Source organism: Sinocyclocheilus grahami, unplaced genomic scaffold (genome assembly GCF_001515645.1).
Source record: "Sinocyclocheilus grahami isolate Dianchi unplaced genomic scaffold, SAMN03320097.WGS_v1.1 scaffold843.1, whole genome shotgun sequence".
Lineage (NCBI taxonomy): Eukaryota > Metazoa > Chordata > Actinopteri > Cypriniformes > Cyprinidae > Sinocyclocheilus > Sinocyclocheilus grahami.
This window is the reverse complement of record NW_015506022.1, coordinates 655368-676870: the sequence shown is the minus strand read 5'-3', so window position 1 is coordinate 676870 and position 21503 is coordinate 655368. Positions and strand designations below refer to the sequence as shown.

General features: G+C 36.6%; 1 protein-coding gene across 2 annotated transcripts in view; it reads left to right on the top strand.

Annotated features, from left to right (window-relative positions):
* Positions 1-21503, top strand: part of abtb2b (ankyrin repeat and BTB (POZ) domain containing 2b) — a 50775-nt gene that overhangs the window by 15152 nt on the left and 14120 nt on the right. For both annotated transcript variants that reach the window (XM_016247586.1, XM_016247585.1), the window contains exons 3-4: positions 8597-8746; positions 12537-12744. In XM_016247586.1, the coding sequence (XP_016103072.1) occupies positions 8597-8746; positions 12537-12744 (358 nt within the window). The remainder of the gene's footprint in view (positions 1-8596; positions 8747-12536; positions 12745-21503) is intronic.

Here is a 21503-nt window from a genome sequence, read left to right as displayed (position 1 = left end):
GGCCTGGAGGATCAAGGTACACCCTCCCGTCATGGGTGTGAGGGATTCTGGGGGGTTTTGACTTCCTTTAAGGAGCAGTACTTCTTGTAAGAAAAGTACAATCTGTTGATATATATTCATATCCAATTAATGATCATTAATTATAAAATAACATTTTCAACTACTTTTGCTGGAAATGTAATAGACATAGGTGTGGAGCTCAAACTGGGTTGAATGTAACTTTTGTAATTACAGGCAGTATATTAAACAGTGTAATTGGTCTGAATATCACTGACTTAGTGCCAGGAAAGTGAGGTTTGGGTCTTTTCCCGATATGAACCAGGTTTCCACTATAAAATGGTGGACGGTCATTACAAGATCGGTCTGTGATGTTTCGCCTAAGCACTACTAATAATTTATGTTGCAATGTTTAAGATCTTAGGAATAGGTCTGTCATTGTTAAAGGGGATTTTGTCAGAATCCTTATTGCAGCCCACTGGCTTTTGTAACCACATGATTTTTATGTACAAAACGTAGAATGATACCTAGATTTTCTGTTTTTCCCTTTGAATGCTTTTTTTAATATAATGCCTTAGTCATGACCTTTGAGTTCATCTGTCACGCTAAACAAACAAAACAGACTTTCAGTTACTCCATATTTTCATAAATGAAACTAAAGGGCTCCATATACTGAAATAGTCATCTCATTGACCAGCATGTGTGCTATTCATAGATGTTCTTGTTTAATGAAGTGGTAGGCCTTGAAACCTGACATCTGAAGGAAGACATATAGAGTGAGTAAGCGTGAGGCAGAGAGGGGAAAATAAAATCAACATTTAACACTGGGCTAGATTTCCATTCATCTACGCTGAAGTTCCAAGTCCATCAGATTTGCCATTGCTCCATCGCTCAGAGGCTGAACAGCAGGCCGATTGTGTTGGGTCTCTCTTAATATGGAAGTTGTTCCAGAGGCGACTACAGCAAAATGCTGCTTTACATCTGAGGCAAGCGTCACTGTTGCTATTGCTCTTATTTAGTGGTTTGAAATAAAACCCTTAAAATTAAACCTTGGATAATATTGAAGTTGTATCTAGAGACCAGAATATCATAGAAACTTGAGGGCATTAGTAGCCAAATGACAATGCACTGTTTCTGAATGTTTTTCACAGACAAGCGCCACTCATTTTATTCAGAGAATATATAAAACATGGATGTCTGCAAGATGTGGAATACAATCTATTACCTTTAACATGAGAACAATGAAGTAATTTGTGGTGATTCCTTGCAAACATGAAAATAAACCACTGGCTCCACAGTTGGCTTGAATTCATAAAGCAAGATCTACATGAGGAATGAAGCCATGTCGTAATAAATGTAATATTTGTTCTGCTTATGATGCTAGATCTTTCAAAGCAAAGTCAGAGGATCATGAACTGAGATTCCCTAATCTCAACAAAGCCACAAAGCCTCCTGGGAACTACTGCATATTATGTGTTGGTATATCGATGTAGCATTTTTTCCCTTAGGTTTTTTTATTATTATTTATTTAGAGAAGCATATATTCTTGACTGACTGGATCAGTGGGAAAATGTGTCACACGGCTGCTGATCCAAACGTGTTTAAAAGCTCTCCTGAGGTGTGATGGGACGCAAGGCAGTCAGTCTTCCTCACTGTGATTAATTAGCCAGGCAAGCATGTGTGAAGTGATCAGTGCTTGCCGATCCAGACTCTAATGATATAACCCAGAACGCCAAAATTCTGATAAGACTCAACCTGACATGACAAATGCTGTTATTTTTGCCCAATGTATAAATGACCTCCACAGTCAGACAGCTGACCACCCTCAAAGCTCTCAATAACTATAACTAGACTGTTAACACAACTTGTCGAACATCCATATTTCTCAACATGCTTACTTTTTGTGTGAATTATTAGCATAGAATCAAACATCAGATACCAACATTGCATTTTGTATAATAATTTCGATGTATTTTATTGTAATTGTTATATACACTAACTTTATAGTAAAATTTACAAGGTTGTTTTTTATCTAGTTTCTGTATGTGTTAGCTAGTATCTGTTCACCACATTTTCTACGTCTGGTACAGATATAAGGTCAGAACAAAGTTTTGAATTAGCGCAAACAAATCCTCTAACACAGCATTGCCTCCATATAAATCAACATAGCCTTTTTTTGTCTAAATTTTAAATCACTTATATAGTGTCAATGTATTTTGTTTGAAATTTTACTCACATTTAGTATTTAGCAAGGCCTGTTAAGTATATATATATAGCTTCTTTGTTTAACTATCTGTTAAACAGTTGTTTAGTTATAGCATCTGTTAACTAATATTTTATGTTACAGCTCTCATTTGCCATGAAAGTCATTAAATACAGTCACTAAATTAATTACAACAATATGGCTTCCATTTAGGTTTTAAAAACACTGTGGAAACATTTTGAAATGTTTCTAAAACGTTAAATTGTCTAGTTTTCTTTGTGATTATAATGTTATTTAAATGTTCCAAAAACGTTTCTGACAACGTTCTACTAGCGTTTGTTATTAAACGCTATATTAAAATAAGAACGTTCCTTAAACGTCACTTTTAGGCACTGTTTACACTAGTGCGTTTTAAAATGAAAACGATCCTCGTCTACACTGGTGTTTTCACTGCGTTTCAGAAGTGATCTCCTTTCACACTAAACAACCGAAAATGCATGTCACATGACCATTCATGCATGTACAACAATGAGCATGATGTTATTGTTTACACGTTCGTCAAGGGTACGCAGAGAGAATGTGGGCAGCCACGCCATCGTTTTCAAAAGTCTCCGTTTTGGCCCGATTACACTGAAATGCAACCCCGGGAGTTTTCAAACGAAAACAGAGTCGGCGGCATTTTGCGAAAGTCTAAGTTTTCGAGGGTCGAAAATGCCGGAGTAGTGTAAACGACAGGCGTAGCAAAAGTTATGCATTTTAAAACGAAGACCCACTAGTGTAAAGTGTAGCCTAAGAATGTTTTCGTCCCAACATTTTTATAAATTCTATGAAAAATTTTCCTGTTAGCTGGGCGTTCATTTGTATATATTTACCGTTTGTTTAAATTCTAAGTCAAATTTAGTATTTAGTATTGTACTTGTTTGAATGAGATGTAGATATTTACTGCATATTTATTATATTTACATCAACTTTACTACCATCTTCATCATTAGCTTATCTGTCAGCTACCGTTAGTGACAGATCTCAGGTCAGGTTAACGTATTAATACCATTACTAATTAAATTAAAGACCCCTGACCTCCTAAACAGCTTGTTTTTAGGCGCGGTTAACATTAGCCATGTGCCAGAAGTTACAGTCGACATCTGGACTTCTGGAAATTCCATTGTTCCTGTATGTGTGGGCAGCAGAAACTGGTTGGTCGTATTTGCAACATTTTTTTATATTGCGTTTTGATCTTGAACGATCATCATCTCAAAGCCGTTTTTTTGTCAGCAGGAAATGACTAAAGTGCTGACCAAGGCCCAAATGAATGAAGAGCTTGTTTTTGAAGCAGGTGGCCTCCGTTGAATGTGAAAGGCCACTTAGACATCAGAGAATGAGGCCTCTGGGCCCATAAAGAAGAGAGACCTCGGCATTTAACACACTCGGATGCACATACAGGAACAACTGACTCGTGCTAGACCAAACACATCTTTATTTCCAGACCAATTATCCATCAGGAATGCAGTCTATATGGACACCGCTGCTATTACTGAGAGAGTGGAATGGGCTTCTTCAAGAAAAAGACTGTCGATATAAATACACCCAAATAAAAACCCCTCCGTTGGTCTTTTATAGCCTGTTAGGTCTAGTTCCTGGTGTGAGGAACCTCTCTGAAATTGATTTTCACCTTAGTTCTACTGAAATAGCATCTTCTTTTCTTTCTTTCTCTATCTGGTCACACTTTTCTCCCTGAAGTGATGATTTGAGGCGAACGAGGAGAGGAGATTCTTTATGTGTGAGTGTGTTGGGATGGGCTGTGGGAAAGGCAGGCGGCTGTTCAGATGGGGCGTGGACTCATGGGAGATTTCTCGCTTGTACTGCCACTTTCTAAACTTACAGAAGCTCGACTAGCCGTGCTCTCATGGTGCAAGAGTGAAAATTATATGTGAAGTCCTAAGAACACTTGGAAACAGAGTAGATTGGATGCTTACCTAATGTCAGTCATTCATAGCATGAAATACTGAATAAACATTAGGGTGACACCCAATCTGAACCGTGCGATTTGCTATTTTAAGCTAAATTTGGAGAACTCTAACATGCAAGAATGACTCCACAGAGTATGTTGGCAACACAGAATGGATGTTTTATGGTTTCTGATTTTATTCATGGCACGTTGGGTTCCTTTCCAAAAAAACAAACAAAAAAACTTATTAGGTTATACTGAGGTAGAGTAATAAAGTCAGTTTATAATCTTAATTAGTTTATGATTTTATCATAATATTCTGTAAACGTCTGTAAAAATGGCGTCAGTCATTGCTGTGAAATGTAATGACCATTCACGAATAAGTTTATGTTTATTTGATTGATATTGCACCATAAACAGATTGTAAAAAAAAAAAAAAAAAAAAAAAAAATTAATCATAAACAATATTCTGTTATTCTAAAATTAAAATGTATAATATTTCAGAAACAATAATTCACTATTGTAAAAATAAAAATGTAACTATTTCATAAACATTATTTTGTTATTATATAGAAACAATGTTTCCCTGTTCTAAAATTGAAATTTTAAAATATTATGTAAAATATTTCAGAATTAGTTGTTAAAATGTAACTATTTCATAAACAATATTCTGTTATTGAAAATATGTATAATACATTTATATTTCAGAAACAATAATTCACTGTTGTAAAATAAAAATATAACTATTTTATATACATTATTATATAGAAACAATATTTCTCTATTCTAAAACTGAAATTAAAAATATTTCAAAAACAACTTTTAACTGCACTATAACAGAAATTTCTATAACATCATTTCTTTTTAACCCTAAAACACAACGCAATGCAATACATAATTCAAATTACCAGTAAACACCTTTGAAAAATATTAAAAATTCCTTGCATACTGTATTAACATACTAGATTGGGCTACTATGTTAGATTTTAACTTTCAGGAAAAACTTTACTATTCTAAATTTAAAAATTTAACTATTTCAAAAATGATTAATAATAATTCACTATTCTAAAATTAAAATTCAAACTAACCCAAACTGTTTCAAACTTCACTCTGACGACTATTTCTAACAGTTTTCACAATATTCATGTGTGCCTGTCTAATTGGACACCTGCACCTTCTGATGAAACCTATACGTGGACATACTTCACAGGCTTGTCAAGTAACACCCTTGATGACCCTTGGGAGTGAACGGTAACCGGACTGCAGTGTTGAGAGTGAGTTGAGTGCAGTTGCAGGCATGTGTGCTCATTGTAAAGCCGATTCCATTGTAAGGAACGGCCAGCATCAGCAAATACTCCAGGCTTTGTCCTGCCCTATACAGAGAAGCAGACTCACACACAGACGCTTTTCCCGCTGCAGCTGGACAAATTTGTTGTGGGTTGGATTTTCATGCAGGGGTTTAGAATCTCGTTTGATGGAGCCGAAAGCCTCTCATAAACGGCGGTTTCTCGTGCTGCATCCAGCCACATCCTAGGTTTGTGTGTGTGTTTGTGGATAGATATGCACATGCATCTGTGCATTTGTTTGCAGCTCATCTGAATTAGTGCAGAGTCGTATTATGCATGCTATTTGATCCATAATGTAGCATGACGAAATTCGAAATATAAAACAATATTGAAATGGGAAGTCCAGTAATCATTTACTCACATGTGCACTTCCTTGAAATTCTGTCCTTCACTTAATTGGACAATCATGGAGAACTAACCAAGCAGTATATTTTTATACCTAGCCATATGTTTCATATTTACAGTCACGAACCACAGGAGAGGAAATCAGGCCCTCTTGAAACCTCTGCTTCCTGTCAGCTGTATTAAGTGGTGCTTGCTGTAGCAAATATCACTGTTCATATAGGATCTTATGTATGAAAAAAGAGTGATATTTCTTCTATTGTGTCACCTTGTTGGTAGCCAGCCACCCTGAAGCTGTAAATGTGCCGTAATAAATGTAAATCACAGACCCCATTAAGAGGGTGTTTACTGTAAACAAACGTTTAGCTTTGTCTACTGGAATTTATGATGCCAGTGTTCGTGTCTGAGGAGTCAGTCCCATATGCTTTACTCTTACCACACTGTGGTAAGCCTGTATTCATGAACACTGAAGCCACCCTCATCTGTAAATGTCTTGAATCTTTGCCCTGTACATGATAGAAGCAGAATGCATGGGCTTATCTAGAAACTGGCCCTGTGGGCAGAAAAGCACTTCTAAACATTCTGGATGGAGACTTTTAGTCGCTTAAAGGAATAGTCTGCGTTTAGTGCAAGTTAAACTCCATCGACTGCATTTGTGGTGTATTGATTGCCAAAAAAATACACACTCCTCGATAGCAAAAATATGATGAGGCACTTACAGTAAAAGTAAATGGGGCCCATTTTTGCAGCAATGTGAAACTTATACTTTTATCAAAGCACAAACTGATTCCATGTTATGATTCCATCCAAAGTTGTGAATTTTACTTACGTGCAAAAATGTGAATATCCCATAAAACATTCTGTTTACATGTGTTCAAGAGAATAAAATCGTCACTTCTTGGGAAACTGGCGCAAAGTGTCAAAACCTTTTTTTTTTGTACATAATGAATGCACCACAGAGCACACAGACGAAACGTATTAACAAACACTGTCATGTTATCTTGCATTCGGATGCCTGATGTTTGGGAAGGCAATCGTGTGAGACAATTATGGGAGGGGATTGTACCAAATCATTTTGATGATGGACGTTGGCTCTGGCATTTCAAAATAATATAACATAAAATAACATTGTAGATGGTGTGCGATAAGATCGGTCGTTCAATCACAGGATCTGTTGAGGCAAAGTTACATGAGTTTTTTGATGCACATTGAGGAATTTATTCAATTTCCATCGTAGTTTGTTAGCATGTCTTATAATAAAATTATAAGATTCAATTTAGCGCACATTTTTTTATGCACATTTTCAGAATTTATTGCTACACATCATATAGAACATACTTTTTTTGCAGTTAAGTTCTTCATCAAATATACAGTAGCATCTACCAAATAGTAGTATGCGATTTTGGATGCAGCAAGTTTTAATGATTAGGAATTGGCCCCATTCACTTCCATTGTAACATTCTTACTATAACTAACGTTTTTTAGGGAAAGGAGAGAAATTCTATTTAAATTTAAATTTTGTGTAGCCACAAATCCTAACGATTGAGGTTAACTTGTTCTAAACCTGGAATATTCCTTTAAAGTTCACAGATGGGATAGGGATCCGTCTTTCCAATGAAGAGCCTTCCATAAATCAGAAACAGGACTCACAATATTGCTTTGTTTTTGCTTCTCTGGTAGGGTTCCTTGCTTGTTTCCTTTTCCTTGGCAGGACACTCACCCCTGAAGGCCAAAGCAAAGCTTTATCCAGGAATAGTAGTATGCGATTTTGGATGCAGCAAGTTTTAATGATTAGGAATTGGCCCCATTCACTTCCATTGTAACATTCTTACTATAACTAACGTTTTATAGGGAAAGGAGAGAAATTCTATTTAAATTTAAATTTTGTGTAGCCACAAATCCTAACGATTGAGGTTAACTTGCTCTAAACCTGGAATATTCCTTTAAAGTTCACAGATGGGATAGGGATCCGTCTTTCCAATGAAGAGCCTTCCATAAATCAGAAACAGGACTCACAATATTGCTTTGTTTTTGCTTCTCTGGTAGGGTTCCTTGCTTGTTTCCTTTTCCTTGGCAGGACACTCACCCCTGAAGGCCAAAGCAAAGCTTTATCCAGGACTACAAAGAACCAGTGGGAAACTTAACTGCACAAGTCTCCCCTTCCTTGATCGCTCTGTTTTTCCTGATCCTTCCATATGGACAGGAAGTCACTACTGGAGACAACTCAACTAAATCAACCAATGATGGTAAAATAAAATAAAATAATTAAAAATAACTAATTGCGTTACTTACTCTTTAAGAAAAGTAATGCATTACATTACTTTTGTGTTACTTTTGTCAACTGGGTCGGGCTTGTTTATTTATTTTTAATAACAAAAAGCCCAAAAGTAATATTTTTGGAAACAATAAAGACCCTTTCACACCAAAAAGTGAAATTAATAAGCCTCAGACTGAAGGAAGAGGTTCTGCACGTCACTCCCAATTCCTCTCAACACGGGAACAGGAGCGATATCAGTGAATAAATGTGAAAAAAGTAACTTGCATTACTTTCTTGAAAAAGTAACTCCGATGTAATTTTGTTGTAAATTGAAAAGTAATGCGTTACTTTTCCAGTTACTTGAAAAAAGTAATCTGATTACATAACTTGCATTACTTGAAATACATTTCCCCAAAATTTCGCCAAGCAATTGTAAATGTGACCACAACGGTAAAAGTGTAATTTTTACATTTTGTCTTGACTAGTTTCCTGTCTTTATATTTTAGGTGTTCTGTCACTTCCGGCTCATTTCAGTCCATACACGGAGGGACGTCAGACGGGGTTGGAGAGCAGAGAGGATGCGTACGCTGAACTGGAGCTGCGAACACTCGAACAGGCCTTACTGGCTACATGTGTGGGCAGCATCTCCGAACTGAGTGAGTGTCTGACTTCCTTCCTGTCTTTCTGTTATGTCTGATACTCTTTGTTTTGTCTGTTTCTCTCTCTTGTCCGTTATGTCCATTATGAATCATACTGAATCATTTACAACTCAGAAAGGTCACATTTAAGCTACAGCTTATGAGAAGGTTGGACACGGTGGAATTTTTCAGAATGACGCTTCTTGCAAATGTCACATCCTGAATATTAAATGCAATTTTAATTTGCTTTTTATATTTGTAACTTTGCTTTTAGTATTTTGTTTAAAACTTTATATTTCTAAGTTATAGAGTCAGTGTTAATATTGAAAATAATAGTGCATCAAATAATAGCGCAATATGTAAATATACAAACTAAAAGTATTTATTTTAATTATTTAAATGTGCGTATTATTTTGCATATTTCATATACTTTTTATATGCATATGATTTTTTCAAAGTATAAGCAACATAAAATAATGAAATTACATTATTACATTTTATTTTATATATTTTGATACAAAAAATGTGTACATATGCCAAACTATAAACTACACAAGTTTACTATAGGTATGTCACTATCTGTCACAGTGCTTGACTTGACAGTTAACAGAGTCAAGATTGCAGCAAGTTTCATACAGAGACACAATTGCTTGTTGTTATCCCTGCAAACACCACATGGAAAAGGAGATAATGTGGACGCTGTTTATCTTTCCGGACTGATTAGCCTATTTTAAATGTCATATATATATATATATAAATTTTATTTTATATATTTTGATACAAAAAATGTGTACATATGCCAAACTATAAACTACACAAGTTTACTATAGGTATGTCACTATCTGTCACAGTGCTTGACTTGACAGTTAACAGAGTCAAGATTGCAGCAAGTTTCATACAGAGACACAATTGCTTGTTGTTATCCCTGCAAACACCACATGGAAAAGGAGATAATGTGGACGCTGTTTATCTTTCCGGACTGATTAGCCTATTATTTTATGCTCTGAATAAACACCACTATGTCGTTCCCAAAGAGGAGGCATGTTTGCTTTCTAAACAGAATGTTTAGTGATGGAAAGACACAAAACGAGTGTGGAAGTCAACTAAAAGTCTTCTGGTGCCTTAAGTGCCTCTTGTCTGGTATTCTAGATAATTCCTGCAGGATGTTATGGTGTTATTAGACACACTCCTATTAGGATTGAAGGAAGATGAACTGCTCTACCAGTGTCTCCTCTGACTTCATGATGCCTGACTCATCTGCACGCAAATGAAGCACGTCTGTCTCAACACGGTTCCCTTGATAAAAGCAACATCTGGTCTGGGATTTATTGTCTGGACTGGATTTTATACAAGTGGAAAGCTGAACAAATGCAATTTAGCTGAACTTTAAAGTGTAAATACAAAGATTACAGTGCCTTATTCAGCAATAGTCTGTCGGTTCATTGTACAGTGTTTTGGTTCCCTCCTCACAGGAGTTTACATTTGAAAATGGTATATTTCCCTTGCAGTGAAAGAGTTCCCTTGTTGGCATGGGTTGCCGTACTCTGAGCTGTTTTACCTGTGTTTAACCACCATGCCACAAGCCCAGCGGTGGCATGGTTGGCGGCTTACCGATGGAAGGCACGAATTTCCTACTGCAAAAACTGAACACTTTGCTGCTTGTCTCCCACAGCACAAGGGCACGTTCAGCAGGACATTAGCAATCACACACAAACTCAGTGAATTCAGTGAGAGCTGTCTTTGTGCACTGCCCTTGATGTTGGCGCCTCCCCATGAGCTCTCATGTAGGTTTGATCCAGCTGTACCCAGGAGATCGATGGACAGTGGGGCATCTGTATGTCCTCAACTGCCCTGGAACTCTAGATGCAAATGGCCATCTACACAACCTAAAATGTGTGATTTGGCATGTGAAAAATGTGCTCTGTTGTTGGTAGCGCTTTCAGTCTGAATTTAGAGGAATGGTTGAAAAGAAAAAGCCTGTTATACTTCAAGCAAAATCCAACAACAATATTTGAACAATATCAGGCCAAAATGAAGCTTGTTTGGAGCTTGTTTCAGGAATTTGAAATAGCTTGAGAAAGCGAACGTCATGGAAAAGTTTGCTCAAGCTGGTAAACACCTTTGAACTATCACTGGTCTATAGTGATTACGTAATAGGCAAGCAAAATTGAAGAACAAACGTATGAACCGTGACATCATTTCAAACAAAATTAGGCCAAAACAAAGTTTGTTGTGGGAGTTCAAAACAGCTTGCCAAAGTACATTTTATGGAAAAATTTGCTCCATCTTGAATACACCTTAGAACTATTGTTCCATGGAAATGACAGCACGCAGGCAGACTCAAAGCTAAATTCTAACTGTAATTGCAACTAACTTTCATGTTTTCCATGTTTAAAACGGTAAAGCTTGTTTTAAAGTTATCTATTGTATAAAATAAATGACTTGACTTGACTTGACTGGAGTCCTGAATTGCAGAGCTGGTGCAAGCCTATCTTCGTCACTATGATGCTTTCTTAACTGCTGCTTTCTCACTTTTGTTATCGAGAGGAAAGGACAGCACATATTTACGTTCAAATTCTAAATGCCACTCCCTATAGCATAGGCATTGCCGGAGACATTAAACTGCTGCTCAGATATTTCAAACTTTTTTTTTACCCTAAGCGAAGAACAAAACAGAACTTCACTTCAAGTATATCGGCCTTTAAATTGCAACAAGTATTACCATGAGCTTTGAGGATGTTGTATTTAATATCTCCAGTCCAATCGCACTGATCTCAGCCTGCAGGGCAAGCATTAGTAGAAAACTAATTGAAAAGCCCCAAACTTCCCGATTGCTTCATAAATTCTCTAAGACCCTAGGGCCTGGCAGAACACAATAAGGCCCCTATTGCTGCAAGTTTGGCATCTTTCAGATAATAACGGAAGATTCTTCCTACTCACAAACCACTCTGTGGTTTGAAAATGAACCCAAGGGGTGATTTCCACAAATGAAGTCTACATTTTCCCACAATTACTTGGACTGTTTCCTGCTACGTGTTGAGAATCCAGGTTTCATTGGATGCCTTGTTGGTACAATCATAAGGATGTTCACATGTTGTGGAACTGTGAGATACATGAGGGAAAGACTTCAGCAGGTGGGTGTTTCATCTCCAAAGCTGTTTAGAGGAGGCACATGTGCTGACTCGCTCATATTAGCTTTCCACATTTGCTATGAAGGCCAACTTGTGGTTTTTGGTTTCAGTTAGTGTCCGAGGTCTTATAAGCTTCCGACTGAGCTCTGGTGATAATTTGATATCTGGGTCAATGACAAATAAGAAGAATTTTTTTTTATATATAATTGAGCGTACATTTTGTGTTCATGTTGGTTTTATATGCTTTTGAAAACCTTTTTGTTGTGAATTTTTTTTCCATTTTCAGTTTAAATTGAATGATTTTAAAATAATTTTGTTCTCATTCTTTCTTATTATTGTCACAAAAATGTATCTATTTCAAGATAGAAAAAAGTTATGACTTTATTTTTGCATGGTGGTTGCACCACATGACATGGATTTTTCAAATGTTTGTATAATGATTTAAAAAGTTCATTGATTTAACAAAAACATTTTGTAAGTTTTTTCTTACATTATGTTGTACCACCCTGACATTTTTGAACTTATGCTCATTAAAAAAACATTAAAATTGAATCATAGAAAATGTGTATTCAAGATATTGTAAGAAAAAAGTACATTTTAATAAATTAAAATAATCTCTGTTAGCCTGATCTGATGCAAATATCTTAAATTTCTGATTGATTGTTTGTCATCATCAGGTGACCTGGTGTCACGGGCCATGCACCATATGCAGCGCCTCAGTTCTGTCCGTCATGGGCTCAGTCCTGCACGTCATGCCCGCCAGCAGCCCGTCTCCTGGTCTCCGGATGCCCTCCACACTCTCTACTACTTCCTGCGATGCCCTCAGATGGAGTCCATGGAGAACCCCAACCTGGATCCTCCCAGGATGGCCCTGAGCAAAGAAAGGTGAGCCTCATTACTATTCCCCTCCCATTAATCCAGTCTCCAATTCACACAATGGGTGCTAAGCTAATTAACAGCCCAAACCCCTAATGGTCCATTGGTATGTAAGTAAACTCTGGAAATCACACAGCCTGAAGGCACTTTAAAGCTGTTAATGATATACTAGAAATGTGAGGAGCTCCTCAAACTCCTTTTCCAGCTGCTGTTTCCTGGAAGTTCATTGTAACTTGTTCTTAAAGAGAGATTGGTTTTAAGAGCGGGTCATTAGGTGTCCTGTCTTGCTTCAAGGATGTCTTCAGGATATTACTTGCTTGCTAAAGGTAAATACGAAGGTTTATATTATGCAGGGTTCAGTTACAGGTGTACTGTAAATATTGGCTCTTGGAAGGATGCCTGTTTGTGGGATACAAAAACTAGGTGTAACTATGTTGAAGAAGTTACTTGGCAAGCTGAAAGCAACTTTATTTTGAGGCAATCAAACAACAGCAGCTAGCATTTTGAAAAAGTAGTCAGCTATGCTAGCTTCAGGCTACTAACAAAAGCTATATTATGTGTTTCCATTACCAATCAGATAGCACAAATTAAAATTGCGAAGTGAAAATATGCCCAATGGAAACATGCAAATTTCACAGAAACTCCCATATATCGCAATTTTTTCCCCACTGCGGCACGTTTCAGAAGCGTCCCAGAAGCAGCTCTCCACTTTGCTTCGCAAAAGACACACGCCTACATCTTTGATTAAAAATAATGGCTAGTGCTGTGGCTGTGATAAGCATAAACCTACCAACATCTGTCAACATGACTTATCGCAAGAGGAAAAAAATAACATTTTAATCTCATAACATTGGTTAATGGAAGCGCTGTGATTTCACAATAGTTTTTTTATCTACCTTTATAAAATATCGCAAAAGATTTGCGCAAATCTGTAATGGAAACGCAGTTAGTGAAACCATTTTAATGGAAATTTCACTACCTCCGCTCACTCAGCAGGACATAAATAGTAACAATGTAGCATTTTGTCTGTTACAGTACGTCCTAGAAAAAAGTAGCTAGCTACTGGAAAAACTACAGTGTAATTATATTGAAAACATCCAAGTGACTGTCATACTACTGATAAATGTAGCACAGGTTCTTAGCTAACATTCTTGTTTGTAAGCTCTTTGAGATGCCTTATCTTGACATGTAATACACTTTACAGTATAAATGCAACAAACTATAGAAAAATCAGCCCCAAAACAATGCCTACATTATAAATGAGTCACACAGGTATTTCTGGAAGCTCTTGCCGTGTCCAAAAACAAAGTAAATCCAGACTTTCGTCGATGGGCTCAGATGTTTGTTTCCTCCTTTGATGTGTTGTTGTTGAATGCCAAGCACAGTTGTCCACATGTGATTGTGTGTATACGTATGTGTGCAATTATCAGGTTGTATGTTGAGTAAGTAAAAGGCAAATCTTGCTATTGGCTGCAGCTGGTTCACTTGTGTAAGACCTTCAACTAACAAACTTAAGTGGAAAACAACAATGGAGCCTTACTGCCGACTCCAGGACTCCAATCATGAATCTCTCTTAACGATCATGCCAGGAAAGATTTCCAGCAATATTGCTGAGCGCTTGTGTATGTGGTGGAGTAGCAGAATGGGATACAGGTGGTGCTTCAGTCCTGGCTGTAATTACGGCAAAGGCCTCGATCATTATTTAAGGTCTCCTCAACATGCCTTCTAGTGAGTCTATAAAAGTCTATAAAACCTTTGCTTGAAATGAAACCACACGTGTACTGTGTGGTCCTAACAGAGGCCTGTAAACGGAAAGGGGGTGTTACGGATCCAGTGAAGATTGGTTATGTGAGCTAGAGGTTAGTAATAGTAAGTGTTGATTTATGACGGGTATGTGTCTCCTATTGAGTGGGTGGAGAGAGAGGGAGGAAAGGGTCAGAAAGGTGAACGGGAGTGCTGGGTGGTAAGTGGTCGCATATCAAGGAGGCACTGTAAGATGAGAGGGGTGACCTCTCAGGACTATGACCCCAGATCAGGACAGAGAAGACAAGACACATCCATGCATACTGCCTAATTGGAGTATAGAATGCTTTCACACTAAGATTAAGTTTCTAAAATGAGGTTCAGAGTAAGTGAACTTGTTTGAACCTCATTTTAGAAACATCCAACTATTTCTAAGAATACATATTTCTATGAATGTGTCAGTAAATCAGTATAACAGTAGGTCAGGTCTCTTTGCACACTAAACAAAAACCGTTCACCAACACGTCTAGTATTAAATTAACCATAAAACCTTTTTATTTCTGTTTGGCCATGTTTTATCTCACTTACTGAAACAAGTGAGCCAGACAAAATAAAATAATGCTGTTGGCTGTTTTCTGTTTGACCAAGTTTCTTTTTTATACTCACCTACTTAAAGAAGCCAGAAAATAAATAAAATAAACAAACATGCTGTTGGTTGTTTTTCTGGCATGTCTAGTATTACGTTTATTTACTAACATTTTTCAGTTTGATAATTTCTTATCTCACCGACTGAAAAAAGAGAGCCAGACAAACAAAAGAAAACAAACAAAAAAAAAAGCTAAATAATGATGTTGGCTGTTTTATGTTTGACCATGTTTCTTTTTTATTCTCACCTACTGAAAGAAGCCAGAAAATAAATAAAAAAATTAAATAAACAAACATGCTGTTGGTTGTTTTTCTGGCATGTCTAGTATTAAGTTTATTTACTAACATTTTTCAGTTTGATCATTTCTTATCTCACCTACTGAAAAAAGAGAGCCAGACAAACAAAACAAAACCAAACCAAACAAAAAGGCTAAATCATGCTGTTGGCTGTTAGTCTGCCACATTTAGTACCAAGTTCTTACATGTACTGTACTGACATACTGAAGCAGAGCATGATCCCCTCCCTCCGGAGACTGGGCCGCAGGGCAGTATTCCAACATGATAACGACCCCAAACACACCTCCAAGACGACCACTGCCTTGCTAAAGAAGCTGAGGGTAAAGGTGATGGATTGGCCAAGCATGTCTCCAGACCTAAACCCTACTGAGCATCTCAAGGTCTGTAACATCCACCAGCTCCGGGATGTCGTCATGGAGGAGTGGAAGAGGACTCCAGTGGCAACCTGTGAAGCTCTGGTGAACCCCATGTCCAAGAGGGTTAAGGGATATACACATATCCTGCATTAGAAAATCATCACAAACGTAGCGTTGCATACTGAAAGGAGTTATGAGTAATATATCTACTCATAATATCTACCGCCAAGCTGTATGGTGATAGTTAATAAACAATAATTAAATGAAGCCATTTTGAATGAGCTGTAGAGCACTAATTACACTATAACACAGTGTTATTTCTATAATTGAGGACTTGTCTGTGGGAAACCCATTTAAAAGTCACTAATCAACTGATGTATAGAAATACCTTTTTCAAAATCTCAATGCTGGGCTGTAGTACACTGTTTACACATGATTTTTAAATGGAAACAAATATACAAAATAACTCTCCCATTTAAAGTAATGCTGGGATTTATCATCATCCGCCGCCAAACCGCGAGAAATTCCTGGCTTGAAAACCACAGCGTTTAATATGCAGCGGCCATAGATTCGCCTGCCAGACGCTAGTGTTTGTATATGACTCAGAGACATGCTTCAGCATTATATATGTTTATAGCGAGGGAAGCAGCCGTGTGGTCTCAGTAGTGAACTCTTAATCATGTTACACATCTCTGGTGTAATCTAGTCACGTTAGAAGCCTTAACACGAGTGTAAATGTCTGTACTAGTCCGCCAAATTAGCCCAAAGCGCTATACGGTTTCCACAAGCCCTGATTAGCCGTGCTTTGATGTAGGCTGCAACTGAGCTCGGATTTCGGGTCGAAGGCCACGGGTTGAACTTGAGCCCTTGATTCAGAAGCGCGGGTCATTGTTGAAGCCTGACCTAAGGGCCAAACGAACAAGAGATGGAGGGACGCAGATGGACTTTTGCTTTTCACTAGCGTGGCGCTCTGACATCAGAACAAAGGCGAGGTTGTAAAAATGTTGAGCTTAAATTTCATGCTGGTTTTGTTTTTCATTCATAAAAGAGCAGGTCAGAGGAGTGGACTACGCACCAGGAGTTTACATTTGTGTGTGTCCCTAAACGTGTGGCCGGTACATGTAACCTTGCATGCTAACAGAGCTATTGCCGTGGCTTTTTTTGTTTTTGTTCAAAAAGATGTAAGGGATCAATAATTCCATTTAGGAATGTAAAAGAGCTGACAGGCATATTAGTGTTTTTATATTTGATTATATTATTGATGACCCATAATAAAAAAAGATATTGGTGGATGTTTTCTATTTTTAATTATGCTACATTTGAAAACCTGGTGCACTTTATTAAAAATAAAATAAATTAAAAAACATTAAAATACAAATTTGTTTTATTTTGGAAAACCTGGTGGCTTATTATAAAATAAAAATAAACCAATGCTTTTGGTGGCTGCTTACTATCTTTAATGATGCTTTTTATTTTTGAAAACTTGGTGCCCTGCAATAGTATCATTAATAAAAAATATATATATTTTAAATTAAAAAATATATTTTGGAAAACAATCTTGTGCCCCATTATAACAACAAATAAAATAAAATAATAAACACGTTTTTTCAACCTCATGATGCCCCATAATGGGTGGGTGGGGTATATCCAATGCCTATTCATATAGTTATATGAAGTGTATGGAAAATCCCCATAAACTTTTCCCATCTCAGACTCATTTAGTTAGTGTACTGACTGATATCTTTTTCCACACACACACACACACACACACACACACACACACACACACACACACACACACACTTACAGATATACAATCAAATCCTTGTATGCTCTCACAGATATCAGCTCCCCCCTATACCATCCACCCCCTCTTCTGTGCGACCAAAGTAAACACACTTAGCAGGCTGCAATCTATTAGTCTTGACAGTGGTTTTAAAGGCCTTAGCACTTGGAAAATTCCCTTGATCAATACAGTAAGCAACTAAAAGTGCTCCGCTAAACTATTTTAGTGAAAGTGTGTGGTTATTAAGTGTGTTTTTTTATGCCTCTTCTCTCACTTTCCCATGAAGATCTTTCCTTACACTTGGATGAAGGTTGAGCTGTTTTACAACCACAAGTCAAACAAATGTTACTAAACCTCATCTGTTTTCCCGACTGTAGGCGTTCTTGCTTGCAAATATGCCACTCTTTTAGTTTTATCTTTTTTTGTTCAGACAGACCGATATAATCAGGTTTTTTTTTTTGGCATGACCTACACAAATTGGTTGTTTGTAGTGCAAAAAAGCGTTACTCCCCACCCCCCCACTCCAGGGTAACTTTCCTCAGTGTACCTGAATTTACCCTATTTAAAATTTTTTCAAGTTTTCACGTTATTTCTGTTACTTGCCAATTTTTTGCAATTGTTTGTGAAATTTTACTAGCAATTTCTGAGTGAAGCACAAAATTCTACATCGTATTTTGAGCAAAATGCCTAATTCCACACCAGTATATTAGTGAAACATCAAATTCTACACCAATTTTTTTTGTGAAATACCACATTTTGAGTGAAACACCAAATTATTCACCAAATTTTAAGTGAAATACCAAATTCAACCAATTTTTTTAGTGATCCACCAAATTTCTTCAGTGAAACTCCATTTTTTTGTGAGAAAATTCTTCACCAAAATTTGACTGAAATACCAAATTCAACACCAATTTTTAGTCAACCACCAAATTTCTTGAGAGAAACACCAACTTCTATACCATTTTTAACGAAGCACCACATTTTGAATGAAACACCAAATTTATTGAATGAAACACCAGATTCGACAGAAATACCAAATTCAACACATTTTTTGTGAACCACCAAATCTATTGAGTGAAACTCCAAATTTTTAATGGAACACCAAATTCTACAACAATTTTTGAGTGAAATACCAAACTCGACACCAAATTTTTCAAGTGAACCACCAAATTCTGTTTTTCCAGTGTACTCAAGGGCAATAGAGTTTCCTTCAAATGTTTACCCCATTTTACCAGATATGCTATTTTTCAACATTACGAAGGTCTTCAACGCTAGACAACGCTACCTTACACTATTGTCTGATATTGCACCCCTTGTGGCAGCACTGAGAGTACAACGCAAACCGAACAAACTGATCACTGGCAAAACACCTGCAAACAAAACATTATTTGATGCGCTTTTCATATCCTCCCTCAAGATTTAAATATAGCTTTTCTAAATTTAGCTTTGCCTTCAGACGTTTCACTCTTGAAAGCTGATTTCAGAATTTTAATAGTCTTTTCTTTTGAACCAAAGTGGCTCCCATCAAGTTGTCATCTGCAAAGTTGATCTGTTTGTTGTGGTTGAGCGCGTCTGTAGGTCTCAGGAGATGTGTTTCTCTGTTGCGCATATCTTGTGTGTTTAATGAGCTTCACGCTCCTCTCTGTACGTCTCATTTGCATGTCTTGCTGGGCTGACAGACTCTCGGCGGGACTACTTCGGTTTGTTGTTTGACGTCATTGTGTTCCTGCTGTGCATCGAGCGCTCTGGGACTTTCACAGTGGTGTCTTCTCTAAATCCGATGTGAAGCTCACTTTCTCTAAGGGGTTGGAAGGCTGGGGAGACATTACGAAAAATCTGCAGCATTAGCTGCGGGTATCCTCATCTTCTTATCAGGGATTTACTTAGAAAAAGATTAGATTTGGATTTGGGAAGGGGATGTTGGACCTGTATCAGTGTCTGGTGATGATACTTCATGGTTCAGGCTAAATACAACTGATGGGGGTGCAGCTGAACAGTTATAATATGCACCCATTTTTGGTACAAATTGCCTTTAATGGTGTCAATAAAGAAGATCTATATTATCTAAAGAAATCTATTTGCAAGCATTCCCATTCCATGCCACAGGGCCATCAGAAGTATGCGACTATCTCAGTGTAGTCGAGATATCAACCAGCAGGGGTGAACTGCTTACATTTAGGGTATTTTCACTTCAGTCCTATTTTAACCAAACAACATCTCTTTTTTTCATTCACACTGTTGCTTTTCATAACCAGAAATGCTTAAACATTGTATGATAATTATTATTAATAAATGTAATATTAGTAAATTACTCTACACTATTTATTTACTTACTTACTTACAAGGATGACCAAGATGGTAAGACAAACCTGAAACACTTGAATATCTTATGATGATAATGATGATGAAATTCATTTTATCAATAACAATAAAAATGAGAAGAATAAGCATTAGTGCTGTCAAACGATTAATCACATCCAAAATAAAAGTTTTTGTTTGCATAATATGTGTGCTCTGTGTATATTTATTATGTATATATAAATACAGACACATACAGTATATATTTTGAAAATATTTACATGCATTTACATGTCTATATTTATATTCATATAACAAATATATTTAATATATAAACAACATATTTTTCTGAAATATATACATGCATGTGTGTGTATGTATATATACATAATAAATAGCACACATATATTATGTAAACAAAAACTTTTATTTTGGATGCGATTAATCACGATTAATCGTTTGACAGCACTACAAAGCATGAATTGAATTTTTAGTCTATTACACATTATTTTTATTTATTCTCCATTTTTGAAGGATGGCCAAAACATTTTTTAATTGCTGAAACACTTAAATATTGGAATAAGGAAGAAGAATAAGCAGGATATTAGAATAGTATACAATATTTTTTAAGAATCTCTTTATTTTTGAAGAATGACCAAAACACTAATAATATTTTTTTTAAATAAATGAAATATTAGTGTATTATTATATACTATTTTAGGTTTTATAAATACATTTTTGTGGGGATGATGATTGTTAAAATAATCATAATAATATTAGAATATTATTATACAATATTTGTATTCATTAATCTCTTCATTTTTGAAGGACCAAGACACTTTTATTAAATCCTGCAGCCTTTCTTTTTGGATAAAACTTTTAGTTTCTGTGTACTTCACAATAGTTTACAATATACATGCTTTGAAAGCCACATTTGGTAAAGTTTATTCAATTTGTGTCAAACTTTGACACAGAACCCACTTTAAGTAAACGTATTTTCTCTTACATAAAGTGAAAGTATTCACTTTATGTAAGTGTATTTTCTCTATGCTTTTTCACCTCAGCTTCACCTTTCAGAAGCTGAAACTTGTTAAAACTCTGAATTATTATTGCGTAATATAGTCCTCCAGTAAACAGCCCCTATCTATTCTCATATCAAGAAGCTTGCACACATACAAACACATTCATGTCTGCAGGGAGTGTGCGTGCGCTGCTGAAAACAGGACGACTTCAGCAGCTGTACCTTATTCTCAGCGTGAATTCTCTGATATGACAGGCTGCTGAAAGATATGGCCCGTCTCAGTGAAAGCTGCGCTTTCTTATTGCACAAGCCCTGCTTTACAAACACTAGCAGATTTAGTGCGATGTGGCCCAACTTGTTTTACACAACTGTGGATCTCAGCAGACTTGTTACACACCCACACACACACACACACACACACACACACACACACTATAGACAGTCTATAATTATCCATATATAAAAAAACAATAGTAGTTTATAGTCAGTTTTTAGCTCAGTTTTGGGAACAAATCTGGAATCTTTTTTTTTTTACATCCTGAATAATAAACACAAATAAATTTCAAATCTGAAATCAATTCATGGCTGTCAGTATCATCAAGAGAGTACAATGAACCACTGT